At 32.4% G+C, this 14,749-nt stretch overlaps 3 protein-coding genes across 4 annotated transcripts in view; all 3 read left to right on the plus strand.

Annotated features, from left to right (window-relative positions):
* LOC108723209 (glycine-rich cell wall structural protein 1.8) overlaps positions 1-8,843 on the plus strand; it is an 11,033-nt gene extending 2,190 nt beyond the window's left edge. Inside the window, exons 4-13 of the mRNA XM_018448769.1 lie at positions 564-641; positions 814-1,548; positions 1,686-1,706; positions 2,113-2,403; positions 2,730-2,852; positions 2,936-3,080; positions 3,834-3,984; positions 7,415-7,489; positions 7,649-7,739; positions 8,664-8,843. Of these exons, the coding sequence (XP_018304271.1) occupies positions 564-641; positions 814-1,548; positions 1,686-1,706; positions 2,113-2,403; positions 2,730-2,852; positions 2,936-3,080; positions 3,834-3,984; positions 7,415-7,489; positions 7,649-7,739; positions 8,664-8,812 (1,859 nt within the window). The 3' untranslated portion in view covers positions 8,813-8,843. The remainder of the gene's footprint in view (positions 1-563; positions 642-813; positions 1,549-1,685; positions 1,707-2,112; positions 2,404-2,729; positions 2,853-2,935; positions 3,081-3,833; positions 3,985-7,414; positions 7,490-7,648; positions 7,740-8,663) is intronic.
* A 3,742-nt stretch (positions 8,844-12,585) lies between these two features.
* LOC108723294 (uncharacterized) lies at positions 12,586-12,993 on the plus strand. Of its 2 annotated transcripts, none has more exons than XM_018448905.1 (2): positions 12,586-12,614; positions 12,713-12,993. In XM_018448905.1, the coding sequence occupies exon 2, from the start codon at positions 12,734-12,736 to the stop codon at positions 12,968-12,970; it is 237 nt and encodes a 78-aa protein (XP_018304407.1). In that variant the 5' UTR covers positions 12,586-12,614; positions 12,713-12,733; the 3' UTR covers positions 12,971-12,993. The 2 variants fall into 2 exon arrangements, with proteins under 2 accessions (XP_018304407.1, XP_018304406.1); XM_018448904.1 differs by lacking the exon at positions 12,586-12,614 and adding an exon at positions 12,629-12,650.
* Positions 12,994-13,325: 332 nt separating this feature from the next.
* Positions 13,326-14,553, plus strand: LOC108723292 (protein TIPIN homolog). The gene has a single exon (XM_018448901.1). The coding sequence runs from the start codon at positions 13,347-13,349 to the stop codon at positions 13,944-13,946; it is 600 nt and encodes a 199-aa protein (XP_018304403.1). The 5' UTR covers positions 13,326-13,346; the 3' UTR covers positions 13,947-14,553.
* Positions 14,554-14,749: the final 196 nt, after the last annotated feature.

Consider the following 14,749-nt stretch of genomic DNA (forward strand, 5'->3'; position numbering starts at 1 on the left):
AGAGAAAAATGTTTGGTATTTGTAACTATAATTATATATTACTATAATTATGATTATTACTGCTATAATAATAATAACAGTAACTATATATATAGTTCGAGCAACAAATGTATATAAAATTGGCAATCTAAAATGACTATAATTATAGTTGTTGTAACCATAAAATAGTTGAAATTATCATAAAAATGATTCAAATGACTAATTTTATAGTTATATTTTGGGACAATCATATTTTTTATTGTTGTCCCAAAATATAACTATAAAATTATAATCACTTGAACCATTTTTATGGTAATTTCAACTATTTTATGATTACAACAACTATAATTATAGTCATTTTAGGTTGCCAATTATATACATTTGTTGCTGGAACTATATATATAGTTACTGTTATTATTATTATAGCAGTAATAATCATAATTATAGTAATATATAATTATAGTTACAAATACCAAACATTTTTCTCTCTGTGTAGCAGTTCATCGAACATTTTGCTTAAATTAGTACATTTTTTCATTTTTTACAAGTTTTAAAACAATTGTACATTTTTGTTTGCATAATAGGGGACCATATATTGATTGATGCCGTTAGCAGATCTGAACCAATTGTACGTGAATTAGCATTCGGAGTTGGCGATCCAGGTGAATGTGAAAAGAGAATTTTTTTTTTTTTATAAGAAAATATAAAACATTTTATACCATATATAATTCTCTATATAAATGGATTTGTGATTTATATAAAATTACATTTTCAATCATTTTGTTTTAAGTTGAATTTAATTTGATGATATATAAAAACAATCTTTTATTGCAGAATTTAGTGCAGAATATGGAAAATTACCGCGTTCGAAGCGTTATAGCGGAGGCTTCGCCTCCAGTAGCGCTAGCAGTTCAGCCAGCGCAAGTTCGTATGGTGGTGGTAGCGGTTTCTCCAAATCCAATTCTCAAGCTACCGGCAGTGCTTCGGCAGGTGCACAATCCTCGGCTTTGACAGATGGTGGATACGGAGGCGGTGGACATGGCGGCGGTGGATACGGTGGTGGTGGACACGGTGGTGGTGGACTCGGTGATGGCGGTGGTCACGGTGGACTCGGAGGTGGCAGTGGACACGGTGGTTACGGGGGTGGCGGTGGACACGGTGGCTTTGGCGGTGGCAGTGGACACGGTGGCGATGGCAGTCTAGCAGGTGGCCATGGTGGTTTCGGAGATGGTAGCGGAGGTGGATACGGAGGCGGTCACGGCGGACTCGGGGGTGGCGGTGGACATGGTGGAATTGGCGGTGGTCATGGAGGCGGTCACGGAGGTGGCGGTGGACTCGGAGGTGGCGGTGGACTCGGAGGTGGCCATGGTGGACTTGGAGGTGGCGGTGGACACGGTGGACTTGGAGGTGGCGGTGGACACGGTGGATATGAAAGCGGCGGTGGTGGATTCGGAGGTGGACACAGCGGCAGCGGTGGGTACGGAGGTGGCAGCCACGGAGGTGGAGGGCATGGAGGCGGCGGTGGATACGGAGGTGGAATTGGCGGTGGACACGAAGGCGGTGGATATGGTGATTAACTTTTTATTAATTTTAAGCAGTTTAATCAAGAATAATTAGTTTTCTTATTATATTTCTTCAAATGTTTAATTTACAAAAGTATAATATATATCAATACTTAAGCTAAAATTTAAAAAAATTTGTTTTAGGACTCGGAGGTTATGGTGGTGGTAAGTTCAAACAAAAAAATTTATATGTATATAGAGTGTATATACACGTGTAGATAGTGTAATAATAACTAGAAATTAATACTTAAAAAATATATATATATAGTGATAATCTAAATATAGTTACGCTTCGCTTCTTTTCATTTTAATAGAATAGCACGTTTCAGAAATATTACACTAAAAAATTTACGCAGCCTAAAAATAATATAGAAATAAGTATAATTAATCAAATAACACAATAAAAGTAATTTTAAAGAATTGTCTAGTTTAAAACAAATGTTTTTTATTTTTTGCTTTTTTTATAACAACAGTAATAATTTCTCACAATTTATTAAGAACATTTTGGCATATAAATCTTTTTACAACACGCTATTTTTTTTTATATAAAGCTTTTTATGCGCATTTTTAGATAGTCACGGTGATGGAGGTGGAATTGACAAAATTAGTGGAGGTGGTTATGGTGGAGGTGGGTCTGGCGCCGGCGGCTACGGTGGAAGTAGTGCCGGTGCTGGCAGTTATGGAGGAAGTGGTTCCGGAGGACATGGTGGTGGTGGTGGTCACGGAGGATATGGTGGTGGTTCTGATGGTGGTGGTGGTTATGGCGGGGCTGGTTCTCACGGTAGTGCAGGTAGTTACGGAGGTGGTGGTAGTGGTACCGGAGGCTACGGTGGAGGTGATCATGGCACCGATGGTTTGGGAGGTAGGTTCTAACGTAGATAATTACGGAGGTGATCATAAGTGAACATTAAAAAAAATGTTTAACTTATTTATGCCATGAATCTGATTTAAATATAATATATATGAAATATCTTTGTTTCCTAAATTTATATTTTCGACATACTTTTGTTATTTTTATAGTCTCTCCAATAATTCTAAAAACTTGAATTATTCTACATTTTCATATCTTTTCAAGTTTTGAGACATTCTATATAAATTTTAGTAACAGAAGATGATGGTAATCTTGAAAAAGATATATTAAAAAATTGAACTCTAGTATGTCTACTAATACTAGTGCCGGTGAATTAGGTGGACATGGAGGACTTGGAGGTGGTTCTGGCGGTGGACATGGAGGATCCTTAGGTGGTCATGGAGGAGGTTTAAGTGGTGGATACGGAGGTGGTGGTGGAGGATTGGGCGGTGGACATGGAGGTGATTAGAATAAAAATTTAATGGTACTTGAGATAATCAATAAAGATAAAATAATTAATCATTGTGTCTCATATATGTTCTAGGTGGATGTGCTAGTGGAGCATGCGGTGGTGGCGGATATGGAGGTAAAGCTAGTGCTCAAGCTAGTGCAAGCGCAAATGCCGGTGCTGGAAGTGGCGGAGGATATGGAGGTCACGGAGGTCTTGGCGGTCACGGACCGGGAGTGGAGTATGTATTACTAAAAACATGTATACGAGTACATATTAAAACTTAAAAAATATTTCAGTTATTTTCAATCTCAGTTACCCATGACTTGAAAACGACTTATATCAGTGCCTCGATTTTTTTAAAAGATTGAAAAAATATAATTTTCTAATTTGACAATCTACTATTATGATTAATATCTCGGTATCATGATAGTCCAAAATACTGCAAGAGAAATAATTATTTGGCAATCGTGTAATGACATCATTTTTTGGTATACTATATATAATTCGCGTTTTCCCAACAGTAGAATAGATTTCAAGGTGAACAAGTTTCTTGCTTGTAAAATCGAATATTTCTGTATATTTTATTCGTCATATCCATAATACGCAAACTACGGTTAATTATGGAAATCGGCAAAACATGATAATTTATTGAACAAATATACCTTGATTAGACATAAGTTAAGACTCCAAAGACTCAAACAGCGAATGCTAATCGCTGTTTCTTTAAGAACTTTACACATTTTATACAAAATTTTCAATATTAAAGAGATTTTCAATTTCATTAAAAAATGTGTCCTCTTATTTCTATAAAAAAAATTCTAATATTATTGAAATTATTAAAAAGTAAGGAAAGTGTAAAAAAAATAGAAATGTCTGAGATTGTTATCCAAAAATTTTAAAGTACTCATTATGTGAAACTTTCAAGTCAAAATATTAAAACTCCTTGATAAAAGACATGAATTTTGTGATAACCGCTTGATTTCATTTGTAGTCTATTCTCCCGTATTGGTGACACTGATGACGGTGGTGCGAGTAAGAGCGGTACCGTCGAAGGGGCCAAAGGAGTTTACAGCAGCAGCTCGTCTAACATAGACAGTACCGGTAAAGGTACTTACTCCGTTAAAGCTGGTAAAATTCCAGCGTAAATCTCGTATTTAACTTTCATCTTGATTTCGGAAATTGGTTGTTGCTGTGCTAGAGATCTTCCCGACGACTGAAGATGCATAGCTGTGATTACAAATCTATTTTTACATAAACGTAGTACAATTCAAGGTCTACGGTTTATTTATTTCCAAATCGTTAAACGTGACGTGACGTTTAAAATAAATCCATGAGATTATATAACATTTTTCTGAGTGCTTTATTGATGTTTCCTAATCCCGCAAACAGAGAAAAAGTATTTACGTCTTCTGCAATTAACGCTAAGATCAATTTTTAAATGACGTCGAATATTTATTTTCGTATTTCTAAATGATTTATGAAACCTCTTTAATTTATGTCAAATTAGAGTGATATCCACTTTCCCGTTTAACTATTTTCAACAATCGAAAAATTTAATTTATTAACATCTTATTTAAAATATCAAGAATCTAATAATACATTAAATATGTCATTGTTTAATTCAGAAACTAGCTAATTACTACGCGTTTAATTGTAAAAATTATATTTTTTTTCGAGTTCTGTTTCTATTTCTAAGTATAATCAAATGAAACTTTATTGAATCTTAAATTACACAGGCCTGCATGGTTTTGTTGATTAGGATTTAATAATGTTTTCTTACATAATTTTTTGCACTGAATCTGTATCCGGCTGCAGAAATGCTCTATCACGTCAAAATTTCGAGATATTCTAACTTAAAACTGCCAATAAAGCCGTTTTCAACCATGTTTTGAATTAAATTAAAAATTAAGAAAATTTTTGTTGTCAAATCCATCAACGGTATCATTTACTACTATATGGCCTCTTCAAAATCCATTTTTAACCATCTCAAAGCGATTTTTCTTTCGGAGATACTATATACTTATTCAAAATTCAATGAAAAAAGAAAAATTTTCTTAATTTTTAATTTAATTTAAAATATGATTGAAAACGGCTTTTTTGGCAGTTTTAAGTTAGGATATCTCGAAATTTTGACGTGATAGAGCAATTCTGCAGCCGGATTCGGATTCAGCGCAAAAAATTACGTAAGATAACATTGTTAAATCCCAATCAACTTTCAACACCTCCAATTTTGCAGGCCTGTGTCACTTTAAAATCTCTCAATATAAGAATTATATAAATATGACGAATCATAAGTACCAATCAAGTAAATCATAATGCTTGTTATGTTACCTCGCTATTTAATAAAGCTATCTATGCATTAGTTAATGCTGTTTTTATTAGCCGGGAATACCGGTTTCTCATTAGTTTTTCGCTAATGAATTCTCGTCAAATGATGTAATTTATCGCTAATCGCGTTGTGTAACTCCGTGATTATAATATAATAGTGACGATATATCAAGATCCGTTTGCGTTCATCGGGACTACAAATCCGGTTGATGATGATATCGACTGGAAATTCTTTTGTTATTTCCTCGTTTTTTTTGTAATTATTAATCTTTAATCGGGTGTATTACTATATTTTCTGCACAGTGAGTTTTGTACGTTTCACTTAGTACGTTTTATACGCCATAGTAGAATTTTCATTATTATTATTATAATTAGTTATACAAACATAAAATATGGCGTAATAATAATAAATAAATAATATGATAATAAAATAAGAGATAATAAATAGATAATAAGATAAGATTTATTTTTATAAGCGTTTTTAAAAAATGATGGTGCTGATTACCAAAGATAGTTATAGTAATCAACATAATTTGTAATTTTTTAAAATGCATCATTTTCATTGCTTGTGTACGACGCATATATTATGTATAATTAAATCAGTGAAGGATTAGTCAATACAACACTGTGGATGATGATGCATTTAGCTTAAAATACCCAAACCAATATCTACACTCACTTATGAATAATTCATATAATGGTTTTTTATATATGTATACACTTTTTTATGTGTGCATGATTTTATCTGATCGATGACACAAAGGTATTCCTGAGAAAAAATACGTAGGTATATTAATTTTATCTCACACATTGTTTGACGATTCTATCATTTTTCGATTGTTTTTAATCATTCCGTAATGCCATAATTTGTATGTATTAGATAATGTAATAGATAATAATCAGGAATGGGAAAGTTACTTTCGAAAACTATGACCTACAGTTATTTAAAAGGTAACAATCTGTTACTTTTTCCTTTACTTTTTTCATACTACAACATGATCAGACTTAATAAATTATTTTTTGTTAAAATATTAATAAAAACAATAAAGCTTTTCAGCTTAAATTCGCAAAACTACGAAAAATTAAAAAAGAAACATTTTTTAATACTTAATAATGCTCAAAATATAAATAAAAAGTTTCGGTTTTTATTAAATTTAGAAATACGGTAAAATTTATGCTTCTTTTCACCTTTGATCTTATATATTTTAAAATTTATATCGCTTTGCGTGGAATATAATCTTTATAATTGTGATTAGTTGGATTGGACCCTAGTGGATCTACAGGTAAGAACCAATCATGTTCAATCGGCAAGCTGATTATCTGTTTTGCCGACTTGGCGTCTATTACCTATGTGCCATGGTGCCAAGCAATGATGCAGGTCGGGCCGCGTTTCTGGCGCATGCGCGTCGAACGCAGTGTCAGTATCGTACTCGTTACCAGTAAACGGGAGTTCATTAGTCGCCTATGTAAAATTTGTTAAAAAATTCTTAAAAATTATAATATATTTTATATATTTTTATTTCATGATTATTATTATTATTATTAATCATATATTGCATGTTATTACTATTAATATTATTAATCATTTATGTTGTTTTTAGATTTTAAGTTAATTTAAAGACACTTCACAATATTTAAATGATTAATTAACAATTTTTATTTTTATATTTAAAAGTATAATATAAAATGCAATAATTTTTGTGACATAATTATTTTGTGAAATATTTATTTTTCTTATATTTATGTTTGTTCGAATTTTATTTTTATTGTATAATTAAATATTAGGTGTTATGCGAAGATTTTCCTCTCGTATGCTCAAAAAAAAGAAATATCTATTTATTTTACGAATACTTGTAAGATTTTTGGCAATTTCTCTTACCCTTGTAACAAATGTTGGTACGAGATTCTGCCAAATAAATATTTTAAGATAAAAAAACTGTTTCATAAATTATTTTACACTTTTCTCTTATTCTTCAGCTAATATTTTATTATTAAATGCAAATAGTCATATTTTTAATATATGTGAATTTGTTTGTAAGTAATATATGTAAAATATATAAAATATATTATAATTTTTAAGAATTTTTAACAAATTTTACGTAGACGACTAATGAATTCCCGTTTACTGGTAACGAGTACGATACTGACATTCGACGCGCATGCGCCAGAAACGCGGCCCGACCTGCACCACTGCTCGGGAGCTGCTCGGAGTCGCTCCGAACGAGCCAGGTGTTATGATCCAAATTCCGAAGAGAGGTTAAAATTGTTTTGAGTTTAGACGACTTACGAAAAGATCAATTGTTCGTATTATTTACGAAGGTATGCAGAATAGTTATGACGATTGTACTTGTGTTTTGTTCTTTAAAAAATTATTGAACATCGCGCCATGTAAACAATGTGCTTTAAATGCGACTATTCATTTTTCTGTAATGCATATTTCTTCAAGATATATTAAATATTATTTTTGTGCATTGACAGATGAGTCGAAAGGAAGCATTATCTCAATTTATACAACAAATTCATGGACGACCTGTTGTTGTAAAACTGAACAGCGGTGTCGATTACAGAGGTAGATATTTATTAACAATGTTAACATATATTAATATATATTTACTTTTAACATTGATATGTAGTAACGTTTAGCAAGTTTTCTACATTAAAAGTAAAAAATTATATCTAAGATCCAATTTCACAACTCACGGTTAACTCTTAATATACCACATCCGATATTCATTATTACGATTAATATCGGACGTGGTATAACGGACGTCGTATGTAGTGAATCCTACATTTATTTCAAGTACGCTGGGTTCGTTCGGAGCGACCCTGAGCAGCTCCCGAGAGACAGAACGAACGCTCGATTTCTTCCGGCCTTACACCTCACTCTCTTGCTCCTTTCCTCAATCCCTTGTTCTTTCTCCACTCCGAACTGAGCTGAGAAGATTGAAGAAAAAAGAAAGTTGAAAAGACAACAAAGAATGGGGAAAGGACTAAAAAAAATGGCGGATGCGAATACCTATGGTCTGTTTTCTGTTCCTGCACTAAATGAAACTGGGCCTTAGAGTCAATTATTTTTATCTATCAAATGAATGTGTTTTAATGTAATTAGTGAATATTACTATGTATTAGTGGTTATTATTTTGGATCTTAGACCAATATTCATAGTTGATTAAGACTATCTTAAGTACAATCTTAAGATGTCATGAATCATAGGCTGGATCTGAGTAGAAATTTTTCTATTTGCCGTTCGGAATTCAACTCGGGTCGTACAAAACTGACTTACCAGACTACTAATTGGTTTATAACATCTTAATACTGTACTTAAGATGGTCTTAAATAGAAGAATTAATTATGAGAACTAGAGAGCTGCGCATATTAACATCTTAAGGTATTACTTAAGATTGTCTTGAAATAAGAATAAACTATGAATATCGGCCTTAAAGTACTTTTCTTTCAAAACATTCCACATCCTGATACTATGTATTGTTTGCAGGTGTACTGGCTTGTATAGATGGCTACATGAACATAGCACTTGAACAAACGGAAGAGTATGTTAACGGACAATTAAAGGATAAATATGGGGATGCTTTTATACGGGGGAACAATGTGTTGTACATCAGTACACAAAAACGTAGAAATTAATCGTGAAATATAAATAAATAGAAACTAAATGTTTATTTAATAAGCATTTGAAAAAATTTATCTTTACATATATCTCTAAATATAACTACATTTTGGCTTACTTCTAAGTACATAATATCTCGAGATGAGATAATTTTTATACTGTATAATAAATGTATTTATACGATATCTTCTGTGGACAGCAAAATATTAGATTACTGCAAAGTTTTATTTTATAATCAAATATGGTCTGTTTCATTCACTGGCTCTTCATTTGATAATATTGTCTCAGTAATAATTGCTTCATTTGTATTTTCGTTAATTTGTGATTTGTATAATGTCTACCTGGGATATATTCGTCTCATCATGGATTGTAAGATTATTGCTTTTGTTTAGAGTTTCTACATTTGTATCATTGAACTTCGTTCTCTTAACTTCTTCCTCACGCTCTTTCTGCCTTTGGAGTCTTCTTTGAATAGCTAATTGCTTGTTCCTCTCGATTTTTTGCTTTAGTTCGTCACTCATTTCATTAGCAGTAGTATTTGTATGTGATACTTGTGAATTATGTGTATCAGTGGACTGTATTAAAAACTTGTGTATCCTTATTTGAAGTGCTTACTTTTGCCTACTGTGTACGACTTAGTTAATTTTGCGTTTTTCTCTCAACGTTTGACTCGCATCATTGCGATAAATCAAGATATATATATATATGTAACTTAATTGGTACTAAATTACTATAAAATATACGTACTTGATTATATAATTTAATTTTAATTGTAACGCAATGTCAGTTTATTATTTTTATTTTGATGTAAACTATTTGTAAGATTGTAGATTTTAAAAAATAAGATGAGATCACTTTATGTCACTTAGTCAAATGATGCTAATTTTACATATGGACCACACACATCAAATAACAGGGAATACAGAAACAACCGATACTTTTCACTGGATACTGTAATCTGACCGAATATTTCGACAACTTACGTAATATTATTTGTTTTTACATTGAAAATGACCCGATCGGCATTGAAACGTTTGTACGAATATTAAATATAAATATTCTTTAAATTTTAATTGGCTCGTAGTCCTTCTTTTATTTATTGATTTATCACATATTTATTTTTACATATAATTAATTAATAAATTAATAAATCAATATGTGCATATAATTCATCTATAGATAAAAATCAACAACCATATACCCCCATAGCCTGCAAATATTCATTGAGAATAGATTTTGAAAATATCTGCTGCAAATGTCGATAGAATGCCAACAGAAATATAAAAATGTATTAAAATAAAGGGTGATTATATTGAAAAAGAAGTTATCTTATTTGATCACTTTTTATATTCTTTAACTGTAAATTTTTTTAACCTTATTAAACATATAATTAATTAATAAATTAATAAATCAATATGTGCATATAATTCATCTATAGATAAAAATCAACAACCATATACCCCCATAGCCTGCAAATATTCATTGAGAATAGATTTTGAAAATATCTGCTGCAAATGTCGATAGAATGCCAACAGAAATATAAAAATGTATTAAAATAAAGGGTGATTATATTGAAAAAGAAGTTATCTTATTTGATCACTTTTTATATTCTTTAACTGTAAATTTTTTTAACCTTATTATATATCAATATCATCCATATTATTGTGGATTCAATTGTCCAATTCTGACTTTTATTCTTTAACGGTGCTACTGATAGAAATAAATCGCCGAAATGACTAAGATCTATCAAATTAGTGAAAATTTTAACGATACCCCATAGCCTGCAAATATTCATTGAGAATAGATTTTGAAAATATCTGCTGCAAATGTCGATAGAATGCCAACAGAAATATAAAAATGTATTAAAATAAAGGGTGATTATATTGAAAAAGAAGTTATCTTATTTGATCACTTTTTATATTCTTTAACTGTAAATTTTTTTAACCTTATTATATATCAATATCATCCATATTATTGTGGATTCAATTGTCCAATTCTGACTTTTATTCTTTAACGGTGCTACTGATAGAAATAAATCGCCGAAATGACTAAGATCTATCAAATTAGTGAAAATTTTAACGATTTTAACGATTTATTTCCATCAAGAGCATCGCAAAAAAAAATGGATAATGTTGTGTAGTTGATATCCACTTCTTCAGAAGATTACTGTAATGCACAAGATATTTTGCGGTTACAGGAAAAAGGCACTCATATCTTCTCTCAGATTTCTCTCTGGTCCATGTGCAGGTACACCAGAGGTTCCTTCCAGGCTTCTAGGGGCATATTCGGATTCCCACCTGGATGCTCCCTGGGTGTCGTATCATCCTTGTCGTTTAACAAACGTTAAACAAGGATGGAATGACATCCGAGGAGCACTCTAATGGAAATCAAAACACGCCTCAACAAGCGACTCACAATCAGTACAATAATCGTCCCATCCTTGTTTAACATTGGCGAACAAAAGAATGTAATGACACAATGTGTCACACCGTGTCATTACACCATCTCTTGTTAGAAGGCACCCTAGGACAGTAAACGACGTGCCAGCGCGAGCATCACCACTTTTAATTCGTCGCGTCAACGTTATATATAACATATGTCATATGATGTCTCTCACAGTTATCTCACAGTTTTTTTTGATTGCAGAAATTATTTGCAATTGTTAAAATACCGTTTGTTTGTTAAAAAACCAAAAAGTAAAAATTATTGAGGGGACATTGCCCCCCCCCCCCCCAATAAAATTATTGGGAGGGCAAAAAGTGGTCTGTCCCCCCCGTAGTCGGCGCCTATGTATACAACAAATAGATTTTAGTGATTCGGAATTACTGACAAACGTATTCCCGATTTCATCAAATACTCGTTCTTGGACGCGCACTCGTATTCGAGATATTTGCGCTCTCGTTGGGGGACAGTTGGCTCATTCCAGTTTCAGATCGCCGCTTTATTAGTTTTTGAATCTAACATGACATAAATCAGTTTCCTGGCACATCTTGGCCTCGCGACACCTGTTTTCTTCGCGTAATCACTGAGATTCTGATCCGAATAATATACTCGCGGTCACGTGCAGCGTATGGCTTTTATTTACGGAAAATGATCACATTTTCATCCTCGGTCAAGGTTCCACTTCTTTTTAGCTCATGGCTACCACTTTATTGCTTCTTATTAATAAGATCATATATTCTGAGGATGTTTCTGAAATTAAATAAAATTGTCACGAAGTAAAAATTTATGTTCTCGATTGATGATTGAAAATTTATTGGATATAAAAAAAAATTCCGAAAATTCAATCAAGGATTTTACAAATTATCATATTTTTGTTAACATTGATAGAATTATTAATTTTTCATTGGCTGCGTTCAGCACTCAACAGTTTTGCAACCGTTTTATGATTCGTCGCACTGATTGGATTATACTTTTAGATTTAAAGGAATAATCTTGTCTCAGCGAAGAATCATAAAACAGTTGCAAAACTGTTGAGTGCTGAACGCAACCATTGTTTGACGTGTAGAAAAAAATCGATACAATATTAAATATTTTATACTTTTTTATCAATTACTTTATAATAATTTTTTATTTACAAATAATTTATGGAATATATAAATAATTTTACAGCAAAATCCAATTGTTCAATACGTTATTAGTCTGCAATTGCAAATACATACAATATTTTTGTAGGTTTTTAAAATTTAACCGATTTAGCGAGTTTCAATAAAAAGAAAGAGTTGTTTGTAACAATCGATTAATCGATCCGACTTCAAAGATACGAATGGTCGTCGATAGATCGATTAGTCGATTTGTCATCTTTATTTCTTAATTGAAGTCGGTTAGTATTTTGACGTTTCTTGCTGGTATTTCGTGTTATATTTCGTAATTCACGCAATTATCTTTGATAATAATCGTCCGCAATCTGTAAACAGCGTCTTTAACAACGAGGAAAGATGCCTGGCACTCCAATGGAGCGGGACAGTAACGTGTTAGGGAAGCTGCAGAGCGAACGGACACAAGACGAACCGAAGTGCGAGTCCGTTGTGCGAGAGATTACGCAAACTGATCGGCTGAATAAGAAGTTGCTCGTGTCGGTTTTGGAGCGTATGAAAAAGTCAGACGGACAGTTTGATAAATTTATGGAAGACGGGAGAGGAAGTTGCGAGTCGCACGACGACAGCGATTTTTAGGACGACCTGTAAATCTGAGCATCTAAGTAAGTCTAACCTAACCTAACCTGTACTTTTAGGTCATTTACTCATTTAAAGATCAATCATTTAGAGATTTGATACCGTTTGATATGAGAAACTCTGTACCTTCCGCATTGATTTTGTCGCGATAAAAAAAAAGATTATAAATAAACATTATGCACAACTTTGAGGTCAACGTGAATGCTATAAATCCTTTGAAGCAATTGTTTATTTGATTGACCAATCAGAAGAAAGAATTTTATTACTGCTGATTTAAGAAATGTTACTGCATTTTAAGGTTTTCCTCATGATTTGATGATTTTTTTCAGAAATCTGCTTAAGCGGTGATCAAATTAAATAGATACTTCACATCATCATGGCAGATATTCCAGATTATGAGGGTGACGACGATATCATACAGCATTACGAGAACCAAGAATCCGATGACGAGCTTGGCAGCCGCAGAGAAGCTGAGGATGTGACTTCCGACAACGAGGCGGGAACTGCAAGGAGAATCGATCCAACAAAGTCCAAGTCTAAGTCACACGTAGTGAGAAATCCTGTGCCTAAACTTAACACAGAAAGACTGACAGGCCCCAATGGTATCCAAATTATCGAAAAGTATTTCGAAGGCTTCAAATTCTATGGCAAGGGACACGAAAAAATAGACCTTGACAGAATCATGAAGAGATTGGAACATTGGTCCTATCGATTATTTCCCAAATATCATTTTGATGATTTTCTCACGAGAGTCGAGCAACTAGGAACGAAGAAAGATTTGCAGGTGTTTATTAAGAAATATCGATTGGATATGATTACCTTGGACGATAATTTGATCACTAATGATATGGATAAAGATGACGAGAATGAACAGGAAGAAAGTGCGCCTTTGGATGACTTCGATTTGCTGATAACAGAACAAATTCAAAAACAAAAGCAAGCTGAAACACGGGCTTCTATCGATCAAAATTTATAATTTTTTTACATGTATATTGTACTTTCATGTTTTATGTATGCATACATTATGATTTTAATTTTTAACACATGATATAACAAGTAGAATATCCTACATTTCGATGCGAATTATAGATCGTATGCCAGCTAATTAATATTTGTTAGTTCTACATACTGCTCGTTCTTGTAAGATAAGTCGTATTTCAGACAATGTCAGAGGGATTGCGGGTTATCGCCGTGTCATCATCCATTGTTAATGGCATTAACAATGGATCACGTCACGGCGATAACCCGCAAACCTTCTAACATCTTTGAAGCTCCGGCATCCATGGAAGCTTCCGTGGAAAAGTATTAACAAGCCGTATTTGCGAATAAAAGTCAGAATTGAACAATCGAATCCACAATAATATGGATGATATATAATAAGGTTAAAAAAATTTACAGTTAAAGGATACAAAAAGTGATAAAATAAGATAACTTTTTCAATATAATCACCCTTTATTTTAATACATTTTTATATTTCTGCTGGCATTCTATCGACATTCGCAGCAGACATCTTCAAAATCTATTCTCGATGGATATTTGCAGGCTATGGGAGTATATGGTTGTTGATTTTTATCTATAGATTTATATACACATATTGATTTTATTAATTAATTATATGCAAAAATAAATATGTGATAAATCAATAAATAAAAGAAGGACTACGAGCCAATTAAAATTTAAAGAATATTTAATATTCGTACAAACGTTAAATTTGTTTGTAAAATTTATTGTTAAACATAAAAAAAGTAGAATTTAAAACCATACGAACAGCAAAACTCC

The sequence above is a fragment of the Mycetomoellerius zeteki genome, unplaced genomic scaffold (genome assembly GCF_001594055.1).
Source record: "Mycetomoellerius zeteki isolate Tzet28-1 unplaced genomic scaffold, Tzet1.0 scaffold228, whole genome shotgun sequence".
Classification (NCBI taxonomy): Eukaryota; Metazoa; Arthropoda; class Insecta; order Hymenoptera; family Formicidae; genus Mycetomoellerius; species Mycetomoellerius zeteki.